Source organism: Xiphophorus hellerii, chromosome 4 (assembly GCF_003331165.1).
Source record: "Xiphophorus hellerii strain 12219 chromosome 4, Xiphophorus_hellerii-4.1, whole genome shotgun sequence".
Taxonomy (NCBI): Eukaryota; Metazoa; Chordata; class Actinopteri; order Cyprinodontiformes; family Poeciliidae; genus Xiphophorus; species Xiphophorus hellerii.
The window spans coordinates 29015830-29036519 of NC_045675.1; the positions used below are offsets into that span (position 1 = coordinate 29015830).

At 41.3% G+C, this 20690-nt stretch overlaps 1 protein-coding gene across 5 annotated transcripts in view; it reads right to left on the reverse strand.

Moving 5' to 3' along the window:
* The window catches only part of akap13 (A-kinase anchoring protein 13), a 135020-nt gene that overhangs the window by 77888 nt on the left and 36442 nt on the right, over positions 1 to 20690 (reverse strand). For all 5 annotated transcript variants that reach the window (XM_032559928.1, XM_032559927.1, XM_032559925.1 and 2 more), the window contains exons 4-9: positions 19246 to 19409; positions 18631 to 18802; positions 10753 to 10936; positions 8334 to 8523; positions 6086 to 8108; positions 3620 to 3705 (exon numbers count right to left, since the gene is read on the reverse strand). In XM_032559928.1, coding sequence (XP_032415819.1) covers positions 3620 to 3705; positions 6086 to 8108; positions 8334 to 8523; positions 10753 to 10936; positions 18631 to 18802; positions 19246 to 19409 — 2819 coding nt within the window. The remainder of the gene's footprint in view (positions 1 to 3619; positions 3706 to 6085; positions 8109 to 8333; positions 8524 to 10752; positions 10937 to 18630; positions 18803 to 19245; positions 19410 to 20690) is intronic.

Below are 20690 nucleotides of genomic sequence, written 5' to 3' on the forward strand. Positions count from 1 at the left end.
CACCGATATGCAAATCAATTTCTCCAAAGCTACGTTGACATGTTACAGCAGGAATCTGGAAATTAAGCCACGACTTTAAGACTGCAAGACGACTACTCTTCCCACTGGATCACAGTCAGTCCTTAATATGTATTTGAAGCCTATTGGTACCATTGATTCAACAGGAAATATTTCCAACAGCAGAATATGGTGAGTAGTGCCTAGCAACTGATAAAAGAGGGGGAATGCTGTTAGAATTGATTCCTACACTTTACTTCAACTCAAGAAGTAAAGTGGCATAGACACTTTTACTGGATCAAAATTCCCAAATATAACAAGGATAAAGGGGAATACAACCAAACAGTTGGTCATATCAAATCAAAGAATCAACTATAAAGCCCCTCCATGGCGTAACCTAGCGCACCCTACTGTTATACTGTTTGGTGTCGGTGTTAAAATCCCTACACTGCTCTGTCGTAGACAGCCAGGATAAGGGGCAGCTCGGCTGTGACCTGCAGTGATTGATCACGGGTTATTTCCACCAATAGGGGAAGCCTTGCTTTAACTGAACACCATCACAAACGGTTTTTCTCCTCCAAAAGAAATCTGCCCACATTTTTATCGTATTCATCTTGGAATGGAGAAAGAAGAAAAACAGAACACGAACAGATTAGTATTATTAGCTTGGCTTCATTCTGACTGTATTTTAACACAGGAGACAATTTTGATTCTTAATCTAATGGATTTTGCGGATATATAAAAATGTTTTGATTAGTATTTTTTTATAAGTATTGTCACATTTTTCTTTTTTTTTTTTTTTTCTCCGAAGAGTTTTTGCAGCGCTAGTGGCTCGTATTTTTTCGACAGTAGGCAGACAGGAAGGAGGGTGAGGAGAGGGGGGAAGACATGCGGCAAAGGTCGTCGGGACCAGGAGTCGAACCCGCGACGTCCGCGACGAGGACTAAGGCCTCCAAACGTGGGGCGTTCACCCCCCTGCGCCACCACAGCACGCCCCGTCACATTTTTTTTGTTGCATGGTGCGTGACCGGATTTGAATTAACCTGACGGGGTCAATTCCTGATATGTAAAAAATTGAATTGACACTGAAACATTTTTTTCCTTCCATGTAATGTCTAAAACAGAACGGTACTCCTAGCAATTATATAACATATATCATAAATACACTTGAAATGTTTTTATTTTTACGTTTTGCTTAGGTTCATGTAGCTCAGTTTAAGACATATAATGCGTATGATAATAATTGATTGTTCAAATTTGTGTTTATCTGGAAAAAACGTTTAACAATGAGCAATTTTTAGTTTTTAAAAGAAAAGTTAAATATTTATACTAAACACTGACAACATCTTGAATTGATTACACACCAAAATTCTGCATCTATTCCACTTCAACTGCAAAAACAGTGAGACTATGAATATAAAAATGTGAACCACTCATGGAATATTACAATATACAAAATGTTCCGAACATCCAACTATAATAAAAGTGTTCCCAAACACTTAACAATGAACTGCAGAACAAATCTTACCAATTGTCATAACAGATTTTAATGGTTTACTTAAAATGAGAATGATTTCTCCAGCTTTTTCATATAACTTTCATCTGAGGTCCATAAGAATCAAATATGAACCCCTGAAAACTCTTTTAATAAAAAAAAGGGACTTTTTTCATCTCAAAATAAACCACTTTAACATATATTTTTATACTTTTAAACATTTCTTTTCTCTCAGGGTCAAGGAGGTTTTGCCTTCACTCTTTGGATTGTAACCTTTCCTGCTTTAGGGGAACTCTCTTAGGTATATTTTCAGTTTGTTTAACATGAACTAACCCCTCTTTAATACAGAAACCCACACTGAAAATGCTGATCCGAATCCATCTCATGTTTATCCATCAGGTCTGGCTGCTGGTAATAAATACGGTCCTGGCATATTTATTATAACTTAAATATATTTATATATATTGTATATGTTGTTGTATATTTATTTATACGCCAGGACCGATTAAACAAGAGCTTTACCCTTTATGCATCAAGGTGTGGCTAAGCAGCGTAGCATTATACAAAAGAAGCATCTGGCTTCTAAATGTAAATATATACTGTTTGGTCAAAGATACATGCTCTTTTGATATTTTTAATTGGAAATGTATTAACAAAAGTCCAGACAGATGAGGATGGTGATCAATATAAGCTGATTTCCATAAGAAAACTGACATGGCTAAAAAGGGAGATCCAAGGTTTTTGCCCCACAGCAATGATGGAAGAATGCTAGGCATGTTGAATCAAGCAAAGCTAAAGTGTCCCGCTGTCTAAACAAGTCAAAACACACGGTGTGGGATTATTGATTCCTGCATTAATCTCAGGTCTAATCCCACCTGCCTTCGGATTTGCTGCTTATTATTCGGTCCGGAAATCAAACAGAATTCTGAGGCTTATTTTGAAAATCAAAGAGCGAGGGGAGAAGCTTCTGCCACTGAGGTTATGTTGCCCTCTGCTGACGACCCCGCCGCCCTGCAGGCTCCTCTCATTTCCACCCCACTTTGCCCCCCCTCCCACCGTTCCTCCCAAAACATCTGGCATTCAGAACAAGCTGCTGACCCAGACCGCAGCCCAGGAATAAGCCGAGCCACTCCAGTCTATGGCTGCAGAGGAATCCGTCAGTCAGCAACATTTGGGAGCAAAGCTTCGTCTAGCTAAGGATTGCATCCATGTGTTCGGAGGCTGAGCAGACAGGAAGGGGGAGAGCAGGCTCGCCCCACGGGACAGAGCAGCAGAGGAGACCTTGTTGATCTTAAAGCGGTCCTACCAGTCATTCAGGTCTTCAACACCATATGGGGATTTAATAAAAGTCAGAGAGCCACTCGACCTACAAGAAACACTCTGGGTACTTGCTGTCCCTCAAAAACATTTGGTGGAGTTATTCACTGACCAAAACGGCTGGAAACCCTGACTTTTCTCAAATCACAACGTTGTCAACATTCGACCACGAAATATGCCCATTGTAATAACCACTCTAATGCTTTCTGAAATCATCACCCGCGTAGCAATCCTGACAATGACACAAACAAAAAGAGGGCCGGACTTTTTTTTCCGCCTTCAAAACGGAATTTGTTTGCATTTTGCTCTGCTGCAGTTAAATATTTGAGCCACATTTGAAAACACCGCATGGGTTTTAGTGGAATTTGGCAGCAATAATAATAATTTAAAAAGATGCAATCAGTTTGTAAGTAAGGTGGACAGGCGTGGTTTGATTTTACTGTAAATTTCAGCTAAGATGCTATGAAAACCAGATGATCTTCGGATCAGAAACTTTAGACTTACAGATGCATAAACCACAAATCCTCAACAGAAGTAAGACAAATCCAAATCAGTCCAACCATGGCCTGCACAACATATAAAAACACTTTAAAAATGATTAAAAATAAATGTAAACACTAACTGTGTTTTCATAATAGTCAAAAATGGGTTTTGTTCTTCCACAGCCTCTTTATTCTGCTTTGTGCTAAAAAAAAATTTTTTTTAAAAATCCTCCTGCCAAATGCTACCTAATGCGTTTAAAGACACACTTTATCATCAAAGCCACATTTACAACAAGCCTCAAAGCGAGAGCGGAGATTCTCATCGTACCGTCGAGGAGTCCAGTCCCTCTGGTGGGCCGTTTTCATTCTCCCCCGTGCATCTCGCGGCGTCCTCGGGTTTGTCGACTTCCACCTCTGGAGAAATGCACGCAAACACAGCACAGTCAGTCCTACAGCACATCTTCAGAATACACAAAGAGCCCGTGTTAAAAAGCTTCCAAAGGGCACATGTCCAGCATCTGTTAAGGCTGAAAAAAAAAATACAAGAAAATGTCCTCATAAGAAGATTTAAAAAAAACGTTGTTCCTACTCCTTAGAAAATATGTATTGAATATGAGAGGAAGTGAAAAACTACGGACAAAAAAGGGAACTGACTACAATAAGATGTCCAAAACGTTGATTTACAACCTGAGAAAAATCAGAGACCCTGTCAGTGATGTTCCGGGGGGTCGAGGCCGCTGTCGTGCTGTAAATTTATCCTCCCACTTCACAATGACACGCCGCTGCAGGAGTGACGCAAAGCGCCAACCTTGCCCTCTCTACCTGTCTTTATTCTGCACAATTATTTCAGAGGAGTGAAAATTGCACACGGGAAAAGTGTTGGAAGCTCACTGAGAAGATGAGAGACTTTTTAAAAGTCTCACTTCCTGCTCCAAACACACACACGCACACACACGCCAGCTGGCCTGGGAGTGTTTGTTTTGCACAATCCTGCCTCCTAGCTGCGTGTCTGAGAGCCGGTCACGTGCTGAGGTAATGTGACTGCCGTCTGCTGACATATGTGACGCCCTGCAGCCAGAACAATGCATGTAATCACATTAAAAGCGCACATAGAAAGTATTGATACCCCTTGAACATTTTCCCACTTTTGAGAGGCAACAAGCGCACATTTTAATGTGTTTCATGTGACGGGTCTGCACAACCAGAGCACAGTTGTGAAGGGGAAGGAAAACGACGGTGGATGCTTCGTAGAAACACTTTTAACCTGAGTTACTGCTATAAGTCAGCTTTGTACATCTAGAGATGGAAATTGTTGCTCGTTTTCCTTCCCAAAAACAGCTCCAGCTCGGTCAGATGGGATGGAGAACGTGAAAGTGTTGCCGCCTGCCAAATCTGTTGAGGATAAGACTAATAGTTGTCCTGTCACCTGAGCTGTAGATCTCCATAGTTACCATGGATCTCTTGGCTGCTCCTCTCACTAATGTGCAACAGATGAGCAACGTAGGGCTGCAGCTAATGGTTATTTTAGTAATGGACTATTCCACAGAATATTCTGACGATTAGTCGTATAAAAAAGAACACTGGCACAATTTGCAGATTTTTATACCAAGCTTTTTTTATACAGTGAAATAAACTATTCAATTCCTTTTTTAAATAATGAAACAAACACTTTATTGCTTAAAATGCAATAACCTGGCATTCCTTTAGTGTACGCTTGATCATTTGCAGCAAAGGATGCAGCGGCAGCTAGAAAAACAAAAAAAACTTAAATCATCAACATGTGAAAAGCTCAGTCCTTTCTGCTTGACCTAACATCAGTACAGCATAGAGCTAATCCGTTATTTTTATTATTATTCGTAACTGAGATTTGTTTTTAAGAGAAATTGAACCAGGTAAAGCCAAATATATGCCACAGTTCTGGGTTGAAAACTTTTTGTTATATATCCTAAATGCAAAATGTATATTTCTGTTGTCAGGTTTTGGCTTAATTCCTGCTCAGAGTGCATCGTTCTTTCTGCAAATTGCCTTTTTTTTTTTGATTACTAAATTAGTTGTTTATTTCAGTAATCGATTCGTCGCGATTAATCATTTCAGCCTTAGAGCATCGCTCTGAGGGATGCTTACATCCCGTGTGGTGCAACGTGTTCCTTGGTCTTCAGGAAGCCGTTTGTTCACTAATGCTTTCTATGAAACCTCTGAAGCCTTCACAGAACAGCTGGAGATACTGAGAAGTATTGACATACAGATTGACTATGCTGACTGTTTAAGCTGCTTCTTAGAACAATTCAAATTGCACTAGATTTTATCTGGTTTCACAGTAAAAGGAGTTGAATACATTTTTTGCTTTTTGCTTCCTTCTTTCAGTCACTTCATTGGTCTGCACTACTTTGTTTTATTATCAAATGAAATCCAAATAAAGCATGTTCAAGATAGTTGTAATGTAACAAAACGTAGCTAGAGGAGTACTGAAGCTTTTGCAAGGTCCTGTATGAATATAGTTGTTCAGAGTGGATCTCAGAAGCTCACGAAGTAACACGCAGCAGGTCTTAGTGACAGTGATATATCAGCAAGATGTCAGAGATATGCTAAAAACCCACTCCGACCACAATTAAAGCGAGCTGCATGGCATTTAACTTAGCAGAGCTTTTCCCATTAATCACAAGAAAAGCACTGAATCGGATTTAGAAAATGAGCTTAGGAATGAAACATTGACAAACAAATCACCCCGTGATGCATGAGGGTGCGAACGTGAAATAAAACCAATGAGAAAAGTAAATAAATCAGCGTTTCCAACCTCGGTCGGCAGTCGCGTAGCTCTCCGTCGCTCCATCCAGTGAATCGGCAGAATCTGGGTTGCCAGCCATCTGATCCTCGACGGGAGTGTCCACAGATGACTCAGCGACAGCAGCAGGTGGTTCCAGTTCCAAAGAGATACCATCTACGGTGTCTGACGAAGGATCAGCGTCCTGTGCTGAGATGGTGTGGTGACCCTCAGTCGACCCCGTGTCCTCAGTCTCCTTTAAGTCATCTTGTTCAGGTTGCGTTTGTACATTCCTACTCTCCTCTGCTCCCTCTGGTTTATCATTGGCGTCAGTCTGTTGACCGTCTTCGACGGGGCCATTGACTTTGACCTCTGATTCAGACTGGATGTCAATATTCCCATCAGAGCTGCAAGACTGCCTCATGTCACCTTCACCAGCTTCTGAAGTAGGGACATCCTCACTGACTAAAGGAATTGGTTCCAACACTGAATCCTGTTCAGGACATTCTATAAGCAGTTCCTCACAACTTTCAGGAATCAAGCAATCCATTGTCTTAAAGTCATCTAGCAGCCCTGATTCATACTCCAACTCATCTCTACTACCAACTGAAGGGTTCAGGGAACTGACAGTACCAGCATTCAACAAAAGCTCATTGTTGTCACCTGGTGAGTGTTCATGGTTTACGCTGGGTGTTAGATCATTTGAGTCCTCGGTACATCCTGTTGAGGATATATCTATGTTCATAGTTTGATCTCCCTCCTGCATGGTGCTGTTATCCTCAGTAGGGTGAAATATTTCCGTTGAAGAACTTCCAAAAGATCTAAAGCTTCCTTCGTCGTCACTGGAGACACGGTGTGCCACGCCTGAATCCTGGTCAGCCTTCCTCTTAGTGAGCATATCTCCTGGTGAAGACTGGTCAGTCCGTGTTTCTTCCTCGGCACTGTTCAAAACCCAAAAATCGAAGCGCTTGGGTTCGTCCAGAGCAAAATCTTGGAGTTTGGTGGCGTCTTCGCTGTTGCTCTCAGCTCCAGTGTCAGTCCCAGAATGACGGGCAGCTTCTGGACCGGAGCCCTGCTCCTGCTCAGCTGCGTAATCCTGACCAGCTGTTTCCTGGTTTTGTTCTTGGCTGTTTATGTCTGGCGGAGGTTCCCCCTCACGGAGGCCTTCTATCAGCAGTAGTGGAATAGCAGATTGACGCCGCTCGATTACATCACTGCAGGCTATCGCCGATGGGTCGGGGAGGTCTCTTGGGGTTGAAATGGGGTCCATTAACTCTTCCCTCCCAACCTCCTTTTCTTCCTTCTCATCTGGATTGAACCCATCAAAGGGTTCTTGGGGAAGTTCTGTTTGTTCTTCCTCAATGTTATCTCCATCTTGAGATCTCAGCTTTGTTTCTGATTCAGGGGAGTTTAAAAGTTCAGAACTCCCTGACAACGGAGACTGGCCCATGACCGAAGAGTCTCCGCTGGCTGTTGTCAGAACCGTGTGCTCTGATCCGCCCTCCTCCTCTCCCCTCGTGGCTGCGCCGTCTCCCGCTTCCTGCTCCTCTCCCTCCCCAGCCTCCTGTTCTTCCCGGATCACAGCTTCCTCTGTCTGTTTACCGCAGCCTTCTGCTGGGACATTTCCCACAGTGACGCTTTCCCCTTCAGCCTCACCCTGTGCCCCTTCACTCCTGTCACACAAATTCAACCCAGGACAGGAGTCACCCCTCCCTTCCCGCTCCCCTTGGCAGCCTTTTCCCTCAGAGTTTGAACTGAGACACACCCCGTCCCTCTGGGGTTCCAGGTCGTGATGCTGGAGAGGGATTTCTGATGCCGGAGGCAAACTTTCGTCCTTCTCCGAGTTACGAGTCTCGCCGAGTTCACCTACGATGGAGTTGCCGCTCTCCTCTTTGATCCTTTCTCCCTTGCTCCCTCCGATTTCTGAAAGCAAGCACTCTGACGTTGAGTGGAGCTGCTGGAGTCGCTCCTGACAGGTTAAGTCTGTTTTCACACCGTCACAACACTCAGCAGCAGTGTGGAGTGAGTCCAACTGCAGCTCCAAGACAGAAACTCCCTGTAAAGGACAGAAAAACGTTACACTTTAGCTTTATTTTAGTAGAGAAACTAACAGAGCTGCACTCTTTCCGTCTCTTATCAACAGCCAGCTTCTGTGATTACATAAGGTGTTCCACTGCTTAAACAAACTGAAGCCTGAAGGTTAAAAAAAAAAGAAAAGACAAACAAGACGGGCTGCTGGATGACACCAGCGGGACAGGAGATAAGGGGTAAGGCGACTCACCTTGGCATGGAGGTGGCCTAAAAAGTGCAGAAGATACTCCACGCTCTCCTGAAGGGTCGGAGCGCTGCGGCCAGGGCAAACGCTCACTGTCAGAGTGTGTGTGTTCAGCGTGGGGGAGTTGCAGCACACCCGAGCATCCGCGGACACCAGCTGGAGAGTTTCAGGCACCTCGCCCGCCTCCGTCTCGGCCCTGCCGTGAAACAAGCGCTGTGATAACTTCCTTGAAAGGCCACTCCTGGTCGATAAACCTTCCAGGAAAACTGTTAAATCCTCCTCTCAAGTGTTAAAACTTAAAGCGTGTTCCGACTTTTTTTTCTTGCTTGCAGAGACGGTTCCGTAAAGCGGGACGCACCTCTTTGTAGGGCAGATCTGTTTGCGCAATCCTGGGTGGATCGCTTCAGCTCAACGCCGAGGCCTGCTGGCTGAAGTCACCGGCCCGTGCTGAGAGTGACTTCACTCTCAGCAAGAGCCAAATGTCATCATCAACACATAAAGGGAGGGTTGGACGTTTTAAAACTACACCTGGCAACGGGGAAGCTCTTTAAGTGGCGGTTTTCTTTCAGTTAGTGGCATCCTCATTTTAAGTTAAGTGCAAACTATTCTGCCATAAACACGTAGCATTTCCACTTGAAGAGTCTCAACCCATTTAGTCAGCAGCTATTTTTTTTTTCTTCCTTGTACTTATATGTTTGTCTATAGAGGACTAGCATAATTTGACTCTACGAGTCTTTATGCCCGAGTGATATTGTGGCTAATACCCGACAACTTCAATGAGAGAACAATTAAAATTCCTGAGCTACTTCCCGTGACTGGGATGGGAATGCCTCTTGCCTACAACTTGTCTCTATGCGCTGAGTTGGAAGTGCCGAGAAGGGTTGATTCGGGGGCTGAGTGCCCATGTTCTTTGAATACTTCTATTGTTCTGTGAAGACAATATCATTGCAACAAAGGTAGGAGGAACCAAATTAGCGGCCTTCTGGTATGCTGCCATACAAGTGTTTGCAGTGATCATCACTTTCTTCCCTGTGCAGTCATTCAGCTCCTGTCAATTCGCCCTTTCACTGTACATCACACTCATTTTGTACACGTAGACACATTAGTTCTAACCTGAGCTCTAAATCCATCAGCATCAGCTAATTTTTCTTTATAATTAAATGTTTTCATTAGTGTTGAAGATAAATTTCAAAAAATTATTCAGGCATCAAATGTCATTGAAGTAATATGTATATTATTGCCTGAAAAATCTGTATTTTATTCTATTCCTAGTTATTTTAATACTGATCTCATGGAATATGGCTTGGAACCAATGTGTATCAAACCAAAACACCTCCAAGTGGATCCTCTTGGTAGATTTATAGAGTTATATAGTCACATTTCCCAGGAGCAGAATGCAAAAGATAACTTAAAAATGTCAGGTGAGGAAGGTATGCATGAAGTGTCTTGCAGGAGTTGGTACCATTTTGTACTTGGAAAAAAACATGAATGAATAAATAAATACATAGATAAAAAAGAAATCAGGTACAAAATGAACCAAAATTCCAAAGCTACGAAAGGGGCAAAATGACCAGGTTATAGCGTGAGGAAGGTTTGGATGAACCGTGGCTTATTTTTTGAACAATGTGCCCATAAAAAAAAATAGTAAAAAAATAAAAATAAAATAAAACACAGAAAAATATCTCACTACTACCAATCTGACCATTTTTGAAACACAGGCTACACATGAGTCAGAATGTGAGACAATGAAGGGAATTTTTCTTTGGTATAAAGTCCTGTTACATCTTTCAAATATACGTGTTGCTTTTGGTGTGCTCTAATTTGAAATAGTGGGTGTATACTGAGATCAATGATGTGGAAATTGCAGTATTCAAATGTGTGACAACCTACTGTGCTTCTTTCCTATGATATACAAATATCATTTTATGTATTTGTTCATATTAAAACATTCAATTGGCCATCTGGGGAATGACATTTCAGTGCTCCATGAATTTCTTCCAGAGACGTTCCTCTTTAACTTTTGCTACACACTGCCAGTCATCTGGCTGAAAGAATGCTTTTACATTTTTTCTTCATAAATTCAAAATGCATATAGTTTTTGCACAATTTTTCCTCAATTATTGCTCTGACTGTTGGCCTTTTTTATAGTCTGTGTCCTCCACTTAATGATAAATCAATTGCTAAATTAGTTGATTATTTCAGCAATCAATTAATCACATTTAATTTGACTAATCATAATTCTTGAGCCCTAATAGCATGTTTATCAAAATAAAATAATAAAAAAAAAAATGTTGAACAATTAATTTCAAATTTTAAAAGTTATTTAATTAGAATATGGTTTCCTTGTTTTGAGCATTTATGCACTCATCTGAGGTCAGAGCAGCATGAAAAAGTCAAACCATGCCCACGTCTAAGCTGCACTCACTTTGTGAGGAGCTCACGGAGATGCTCATGTCCTCGCTGTGCCGCCACGGCAGCCGGGCTGTGACCTTCTTTGTTGACCAATTGAAGGGCTTCCCTGGCTCCGGGTTGCCGCAGCAGAAAGCGGGTCACCCGAGAAAGGCCACGCCGCGCCGAGAAATGCAGCAGAGTCTCCTGAGGGCTCAGGCCTGCAGAGGAAGAGACAGAAGATGACAAATGCACCAATAAATACAACCTCCAAAAAACAAAGAGAGGCTGAAAGAGCATGCAGCGGACCAGGGAAACCGATTTGTTGGTGCCACATACCATCATCTCGGCAACACAGAAACTCTGCCAGTAGAAACAGGCAGCGGCCCGGTAAACAACAGACTTTTCGAATATTTACTGAGTGATAAAGCAGCAGCTTTATGCTGAATTAACCAATGCAAACTCTTTTGTGAATAAGGTGTGAAAAAGATGCAACAAAAAATAGAAAAAAATACATGACCGCTGTGCATAAAAACATTCTGAAGCTGTGTCTCACACGAGAACATTGAAATTACCAAAGCCGCTTCACATAGTTTCACCACAGTAGAGGTGAGCCACATCCAAGTGCACCAGATTCCCAGTTTTAATTTAGCCCGCTATCTGCCCTCTGCCTCCGTCGACCTCCTAATAACACCATAAACTGCTGAGACGGGCCTTTTAAATTCCCACAGAGACAATGATGATTTATGTCCACACACACAAACACAAACCTCCTCATGTCTGCCAAAGCAACAGGTTCTGAGAAAGGTTGCCTCCAGCTTTAAAGACCAAACTGCCAGCCGATCCACAAACCAGCTCATATCGAGTCTGTGTAAATAAACATCTGTCCATCTTCCCTGGTGTGGCTGGTAAAAAAAAAAAAAAAAAAACATTTCTGCTTCTAAAGGAAGCTGATCCAACTTCTGTGTAAAAACTTTACAAAGAAAAGTCTATGGAAGATTATGGAAAAGTCTATGGACTTTTAAAGAAATATCTTAGTAAAATGAGTTCTGGCCTGCAAACCGTGATGAAATTTCTTTTGCACTGCATGTGTGATTCTTTGTGTGGCAAAAACAGGAAGCGTGTTGCAGTGCTTAGTGGAGGCCCAGAAATGAAAAAAAAGGAACAGGGGGAAACTTATCAGCACCTGAGTAATTATCAAGCAACTTCTATATAATCAGTAGCGTCTGCAGATGAATGGTTACAGTCCATTTAGCCTGGGCCGGTCCCAACCACCCTGCCCTGATGAACTTTTAATCTAATTGCTGAAACGTAACGCTCCACTTGGTCGGGCTGGGGCCGGACTGGAATGTGAGATGCCAAACTGTGGCAGGAAATGCTTGGCTGCTGGGTTAGTTGGTGGGTTTACTGGAAGATGGCTGCCGTCCTAAGCCATGAAATTTTCACACAGAGAATGGAAGAAAAAAAAAAAAAAAGCCAGAAACTCAGCAAATTAGTTCAGTTTGAAGGCTGGACGAAAAGGTTTGCTGCTGCTTGGCAGAAACACAGCAAAGCTCTCACCTTGCATAGGGTTTGTTTTTCCCACCTCTGCACATCCTAAGACTGAAATGTTCACATTTTCTTCTTTGGGAAATGAAATTCTTTGTGAAAAAGAAGGGAGGATGGATAAATCTGAGGTATTTTATCCATCCCTCAGATTGGATGGATAAAATGAATGTCATCTTTTTGGTAGAGATTTGTCTTATACCGATAGGCTTTGATCTAAAAATATATAGGCTTTGATCTAAAAATATCAAAGGTTTCCCAAAGTTGGAGTTGAGACACTGCTTAGGATTGCAGATCAACAAGTGTGTGGATCCATCTACTCAATGTACCCACTTATTGTTGCAGGGTCATATGGTGCCTATTTCCAGCAGTCATTGGGCGAGAAGTAGGTCATAGGGCAACAAGCTACATGTCCATCATGGGGCAAAACAAAAACACACAGAACAAACAGCCATACACACACACACGCACGCGCACCCCCACCCACACACACCCCCACACACAAACACAACAGTCTCTCTATTAAACTCTAGGTTTAATAGAGAGACCTATTAAACCAACAGTCATGTTTTTGGAGTTTAAGAGGAAGCCAGAGTATCTGGAGAGAACCTAAGAAGGCAAAATCCATGCAGAAAAAGACTAGGCAAGAGGCCAAGTAAACAAAATTGACTAACTAAAAAGTAGCAATAACTGCATACTTAACTGATAAGATAACATATGGATTGTTGTGCTGTATTTTGAAGGTTGGACACGGAAAGGTTTGGAAACCATTGATCTAAACTACTCTAGGTGTATCTCTAGGGTCAACGTCCAGCTAGATGTTAAACCTTACGGCGCAGTCAGGTACTTTGCAGCCTCTGATAGGTTTTCTTCTAGTATTGCTCTGTATTTTTCTGCATCCATGATCCCGTGAAGCTCCGAGTAGCTTTTCTGTCTCTTCTAACAAAAAGCACCCCTAACCGCCTCAAATGCTTTGACAACTCTCCGTCCAGTTTAAGTGCTCACCACAGTACAGAGACTGCCCTCTTCCAAGTGTTCAGTGACATCCATATAAATACAGATTGTGAAAGAACCACAGCGCTGGTTCTGTTGGACCTCGGCGCAGCATTTGACACGGTTGACCATGACATATTGTTGAAACGACTGGAAAGTTGAGTAGGACTCTCTGGTACAATACTCGAATGGTTTGAATCTTACCTAAAGAACCTGTAACTTCTTACTGGAGTGGAAAAAGTCACATTGTACCCCAAGCTTCAGTCCTGGGACCCCCCTCCTATTTAATATCTACAGACTCCCATTAACTCAGGTCATAACAAGAAATAAGATTAGTTACCATTACTACACAGATGACACACAAATCTACATTACAATGTAACCAGTTGACTCCAGACTCTCATCCAAGCACTGCATACAGATGAAATACATATTTACTATGTGTTCTGGTGAGGACTTTTTGCTGCTTAATGTAGGTCTCCTCAGGGGTTAGGGGAGGATGAAATCGTCCCACAATCTCCAGAAACAAAAACAGGGCAGCATAACTGCAGATTACACATTCTAAAATAAGCTGCTACAAAAAAGCTTTAAAGGGGCAGTATTGTGCAAAAATTGACTTTTTTGAGCTTTGCATCATGTTATAATATTATTCTCTTACGAAAAACATACCTGGAGTGTTGTTTTATTCTGTCATGCATCTTCTCAGTTAAACACTGGTAAAAACTATTAAAGGGTTAACAGAGATGTTGTGATGACTTCCTGAAAGTGGAGTTTCAGAAAAAGCAGGAGTTTTTTTTTAAAAGAGACAGATACCCAATTTCAAGGCATTTAGATTATGAAGTGAAATTTCTTTTAAGTCATATTTGATATATATAGCATTTTTATAGCAAGTGAAGTTAACAGTTACTTGATCATGCTATAAAATGGCACTGTGTGCTTGAAAAGCACATAACACTGCTTCTTTTTAAACGCAAAGTTATATATGGGTGCTATGGTAATGTAAAGTTGATGTATGTTGATAAAAGCACATCACATTAATTCCACTGCGGCCATAAAAGCTGGTGTTAACTCGTAAAGAGGGAACAATATTTCTCCTACGAGCACAAAGCATGTCTGCCCAGTATTGCTTTATGAAATGATACAAGATCAACTCTACAACACTGAGCTGATCGAAACTGCGGATCCTTCAGACAGATATCGATTTTTGTTGTGAACCGTCGCTCATTGTCCAAAGATAATTTGACACCTACTGCAGCAGGCCGCTCAGCCAAACTGGGAACTGTTAAACCGTTTTAATGACATGCAAGATTTCCCAGGTGAGATGAACATCCACTGACAACAATAAATAGCTGGCGGTGGTGTGAGATCAGTGGCTGCTGTGGGCCCACAGCGTGAAGGATGACTGAGATAAACCACCGTCACCTCCACCTACATTCCTCCGCTATCCATCATCTGACAGATCTGATAAATGGGAGAGCAGGGCCGAGCTCCTCTCCCCTCCCCTGCAGTTCACCGTTGCAGAACGTCTCGCGTTGAAGAGGTGACATATTGCGCAGCAGAGCCTATTAGAGCGCACATCACTCACCGCAGCTGGAAGCAGCCTTCCACGTCCAAACTGTGACAACTGATTGCGATGCAAAAAAAAAAAAGGGGGGGAGAGGGTGTGCCTGTGTGTGTCCATTACGTTAAAAGTGGGTCTTATCTAACTGAGAGGAAGCCCATTACTGAATTCATCCGTTTCTTTCTCCGACTGAACACCAACGACAAATAGAATCTTCTTAAGAAGTGCGGAGGCTCTCAATCCCAGCGTTACAAACTTCCTGTGTCCTGTCAGCCTGTTTTCCTCAGTCGTGCTGAAATATTTCACCGGTTCTTTTGCCTTGGTCCAGCATCCAAATCTGAGCTGAACCATGAGATATTATCTTCGCAATAGCCAGAGGCAGAGGCAGCACACTAACTACTCCCAGAAGTCCTATTTATGCTGCTTCACACAGAGCAATTACCTCGCAGAGTTTATCATCCACATCAGCTCATTTAGCTTCCTTTAACTGATTAAAGTGAAATGAGTCAACGGCCGGAGAAAATTGGCACTTTAATTTCGATAAAACCGTGTCTTAGTTTGCACTGATACAGCCACTTCTGACAAACCAAGCTGCTGCTGCCTCTGCCCAGAGAAGATGAGGACGAGAGCCGAATCTAAGGTGTTTTACATTGAGTAGTTACTGCTACTTCCATAGCAACAAAACAATGTTATTTTATGGAGGTTAAGGTGCAGAGCCGCCGATAAGTTTAGATTTGGTCTTTCAAAGACACATTTGAACCATTTTGTCAGCTTGGAAAATTAACTTCAAACAAATGTGAACAAGTTTGAAAAACTTGCAAACAAACATGCATATTCTGGAATGACATTGACCTAACCCCATTGAAAATTTAAAAAATAAATAAAAACATCCAGCTAGAATCAAATCAGGATCTTGTTTACAGCTATAAAAAGCCTGGAGTTTATATGCAACTTGCATAGATTCAGACAACTTGCTAATATACAGACAATATTTGTCTGAATATTAAAGGGCTAGGATTATATATTTTATAGCCACAATTTGTAGCACAACCCAGTAAATGTTACCTTCAGTTGTCATAAAAATGCTGCATACTTAAAACAAAACTGACTATAATTGGGCCTCTGTCACTTTAAGAAGCTCCTGTGCTTTCCGACACTCTGCTTTCACCATGTCATTACAGCAATGTTTCTCCATCAATTTTACAAATGTTCTTTGGAGAATTGGACTGAGAAGTAATTTGTATGATAAGCAGTTCCACCAGATGTTTGCCAATTGTTGCTACTGCTAGTCTGGAGGAGCTGTGAAGGGAAGGGGCAGGGAGGGGTGATCTGTGAGGCAGAAGCTCGGCTGGAGACTGCAGCTCCGAGGAGGAGTGGCACGGAAGGCAGTTCTTAGTGAGAGCAAGCATTTAGGCGCCCCAATGGTTACCACAGGAGATTCAAAGATTTCTCAAACGTGCATTAAAGAACCACAGCAGTACTCTGGGTATGTTTTTGATGAGGGAATAAAATCATAACATAACATATAGCTCAAAAAAGTTGATTTAACACAATACTGCCTCTTTAAATTTATTTGACACTGTGTGGATGAGAAAAAGATTTACAATAAAATCTTACTTGCGCATCCAGTTCTTGTTCTTTTTTAATGCATTGAAAGTGTTTGACAGAGTATTACCTCACCCTAAAAAAATTTTGAAATGCATCTTTAGAAATCCAAAATTAGCACATGCCTTCATGTTAATGATGCTGATACTTCTCACTAGCATTAACATCAGGTACATATACCTCTACGATGCTTTGAAGCTGTCAACAGTTTCTGGTATGCAGGCCGGATATCGGGAAGAAACGGATACCCTACGGGCAAATTCCCATGAACATCTTGTGTTTCCCAGGCAGTGTTCACCCTTCATCTAGCACCATTCTGCTTACGCGCATCATCTCTATAGAGCCATTGTTTTGTAGTTGCATTACCGTGAAGCATGACAGCTATGTAAGACGGCAATTTTATTAGGCATGGCCTCTGCAGACTGGTTTTGCTCTACAGTGTTAGTCAGGGTCGCTCTCACTCCTGGTGAATTCCACACTTTGTTATCGCTCATCATTTTGTGTTTTTTTGGTAAAGAAGTGTCCGCTGCGGCTTCGCGTGCATTAAATCCAAACTCAGTCTTCGAGGAAAAAATAAATGCATACCAATGTAGTCATGTGATCCATGTTGCAGTTTGTGAACTGACGGCAATCTTTGTGTCATCACACTTTTCCCATCTGCTTTTAATGGCTGGAAATAGACCAGGCATATTAGTTTTAGTAGAGCAAAGCAGAATTTGCTGGGATCGTCTTTGAGTTGCCTCCTCTCCCGACTACAACTATGACACAGCAAAACCCTTGCATGTCCAGCCCTGCATGGAATGGATTATAACCTTTTCTTTTGTTATAGATAAATTGTTTTATAATTGAATAGCTAGAATTTTTATAAATGTATTAGAGACAATTCAAACAAGTGGTTCAGACCACAGTTACCCTGAACATTACTGCTCTAGCTGCTGTGACATAAAATATGGTTAATTCCACTCTGCTTCTGCGCTTAATGGTGCTTGTGAGTAAGAGAGCAATTTATTATGGAACAGCGATATTCTTTTGTAAAAGGCAATTACTTCAATCAGACTATAATGCAAATTACACACACTGAGTCAATACATAGAAACAAAAACAACAGTTTTGTGTATATAATGTAGTTCCCTGCAAAACCATTCATAGCCCTTGAATTTTTTCACATTTTAGCACATCACAACCACAAACTTTAATGTCGATTGGAGTTAGACTAACAGAAAGTAAATGTAAAGTGATTACCAGAAGTTTACATACAGCCAGTAAAGATACATTAACTTTTTTCCCCTCACTGTCTGAAAAAAATGTTTCCATTTGCTGAATGCAACAATAAAGTGGGAAAGAGATTAATTTATACATATTTTTATTCGGTGTATGTAAACTTCTGGTTTCAACTGGAGTTGTGAACAGGAAGGAAGAGTTGGTAGTTTTCAAAACTTGTCAAAAGACTTAAAGGCATAGCTTTATGTGTTTTCAAGGCACAGAGTGATTTTATAGCATAATCAAGTAACAATATTACCTTCAGTTGTTATAAAAATGTGTAAGAGAGGAAATACTATTTATGGAGTTGTTTTTGCGAAAGGCTACATCAAATATGACTCAAAAGAAATTTTACTTCCTGATTTAACATGTCGAAATTGGGCCTCTGTTTCTTTAAAAGTTTCTGCTCTTTCTGAAGTCACCACAACATGGATCCTCTTTTAAGCCTTTAACAATATTTTTACCAGCGGTACACTGAGAAGCAGCTCTTATACTGGGCTCAGCAGGTGCGCAGTTCCAACAGGTGTTTTCTAATTGACACTGGCTAGTCTGAAGGAGCTTGGAAACCGCAGCTCCTAGAAGGAGCTGTACCTAAAAAAAGAGGAGGAGATGCACCTTCTGTCCCTCCAGCTGTTTTGCACAGCTGTATGGTTGCTGTGGGAAATTGAAGGATTTCTCAAACATGCATAAAAGACTCAAGGCAACGCTCCAGTTATGTTTTTGAATAGGGAATAAGATAATAACATGATGTAAAGCTCAAAAAAGTCAATTTTACATAATAACGCACCTTTAATTCATAACAATCATACACAAAATTGGTTTATCACAAAAGTCTAATGTGATTCATTATTGTTTTTGATAGCAACATCACAAACTGTAAAAAACAAACAAAAAACCCCCAAATAGGAGTAGTTCAGCAAGGCGCTACATGCAGTGGTTTTCCAGGCTCACCAGTGCTGTTGATCTGTTTGCTCCCCAGTAGGCTCCATCCCGAAGGCAACACGAGGTGGTGGAGGGCCAGTGCCAGGTTCTCATCCAGGCGCTCACACTCTTGCACTGGAATCTGACACTCATCAAGGAGCAGGGCCCCGTCGAGGCCGTCGGCCCGGCCCGCTGTGCTCACCTGTGTGGAAGGTGATTACAGAGATGAGTCGACTTTTTAGCAGAGGAGAGCGAGCAGAGTTTTTGGGGCGTGCTCCTTTTACATAAGTCGAGCAGGAAGGCATTAACCAGGCGCCGATAAATAATGGAAGACGTAAATGTAGGGAGTCGCTTTCGCACGAGTGCAATTTGGAGCTGCGGATGTGTTATTGAAAACATCGGGTTTGGCAAGTAAAGAAAATAATGTTCCATTTAGAAGCGAATGAACGCCGGAGTCCGGATCAATTTCCTTCTCTACGATTGTACGTTTCTAAGAGACTCCGAGCTGAGAGAAAGAGAATTCAGTAATAGAGTATTAATGTCAGACATTAGGGCAGCAAACAAAGACAAAATGCATTATTTGGTTTCCTTGCTCTCAAGTGCTGCACAAGATATAGTGCTATGGGAGATGAAATGACGGCTCACCAAGAACTGGGCCATGTCAAAAGCCAAATCCTGGACAAAGCTGAATCGATGCTCGGCCAATGGAGCCACGGTCCCCGGGCAGGACGCTGGCTTCTCAGGGTACCTGGAGGGCGTCTGGGTGGCTGAACACAAGGTGACCAACACCACCTCGCAGCAGTCGTGAGCTACGATACAATGAGAGAGAAACAAAGAGAGATCAGAGGGGAAAAACGAGCCTGGAGAGGACTAAATTGTTTTTTTTTTGTCTCGTTTTTTTACACCATTCAATCGATATAATTCAGGTCACTTTCTTGTGATTTTTCACCCTTTTTTGCTCTGGAGCTGGAAATAAAAATGTTTTTGAGAGCTTGCACTATTTTCATCTGTGAATTGTATAAAAAAAAAAAAACAGAAAAAAAACAATCATCACCTTAACACCTTTTGCATCTATTAAACTTGCAGTTTTAACTCGTTCTGACTATTTTTATCATAATCATCATCAGTCTCTTTACATAAAATACATAAACATTATTTCAAATTATGATGATGAAATTATGAAGATGAAATTTAGCCACGGCTAAATTACTTTAGTTATCGATTAATCGGTTGATTGTTCTGATTAATCGATTAATCTTATAATAAAAAAGGACACATTCTGGAGAGATTTCACTTGAGGCTTTTTATAGACTATTACAAATACATCACAACATCCAAACAACTCAATTCCTTTTTTAAATGAGAAAATTTTATTGCCTGCAATCATGGCATTCTTTAAGTGTACACTTGATATGTTTTAGTAAAGAATGCATCTGCAGCTAAAAAAAATATGCTAATGTACAGACCTCAGCTCTTTCTGATTAACTCGACGTTAATACAGCTGATTAACATTCACATGTTTATTTGCATCTATTAATGCATTCTAGTACTGTAGAAAAAGGCTTAAATGGTTAAATCAAAAATATGCAAAACACGGCATTTTTCTTATCCGATTAATCGATTGTCAGAATAATCAATTCCTGAAATAATCATGGAGTCAAAGTTATGTTTTCAAACAAAATGACACTAATTGGGCAAATGTCACACAGTGGGTGAAACATTCATTTCGCATTAGCCAACCATGTTGAAAATTAAAAGCCACATCTGAGCTTTAGAAAAAACAAAAACAATTTAAATAATTTCTACTTTTTCTGATAAGGAAACACATTTGCCACATTTCCAACTAATATTACAGCCAAGTTGTTTAATGGCTACCAAATGTTATGTGAATTCATTTGGGACATTTAACCATGTATTACTGTGTAATCCTGTGTGTACTTCCCTCCCTTTGTGTATTAAAAAGGCTCTTCAATTAATTGCTATGTGTACGCCTAATTCTGGTCTTTAAAAATGCGTTAAGTTGTTACGTTTGGATCAATGATCTACCCAGAAGAGGACTGTTCTATTGACTCATTAAAAAATGAATTAAT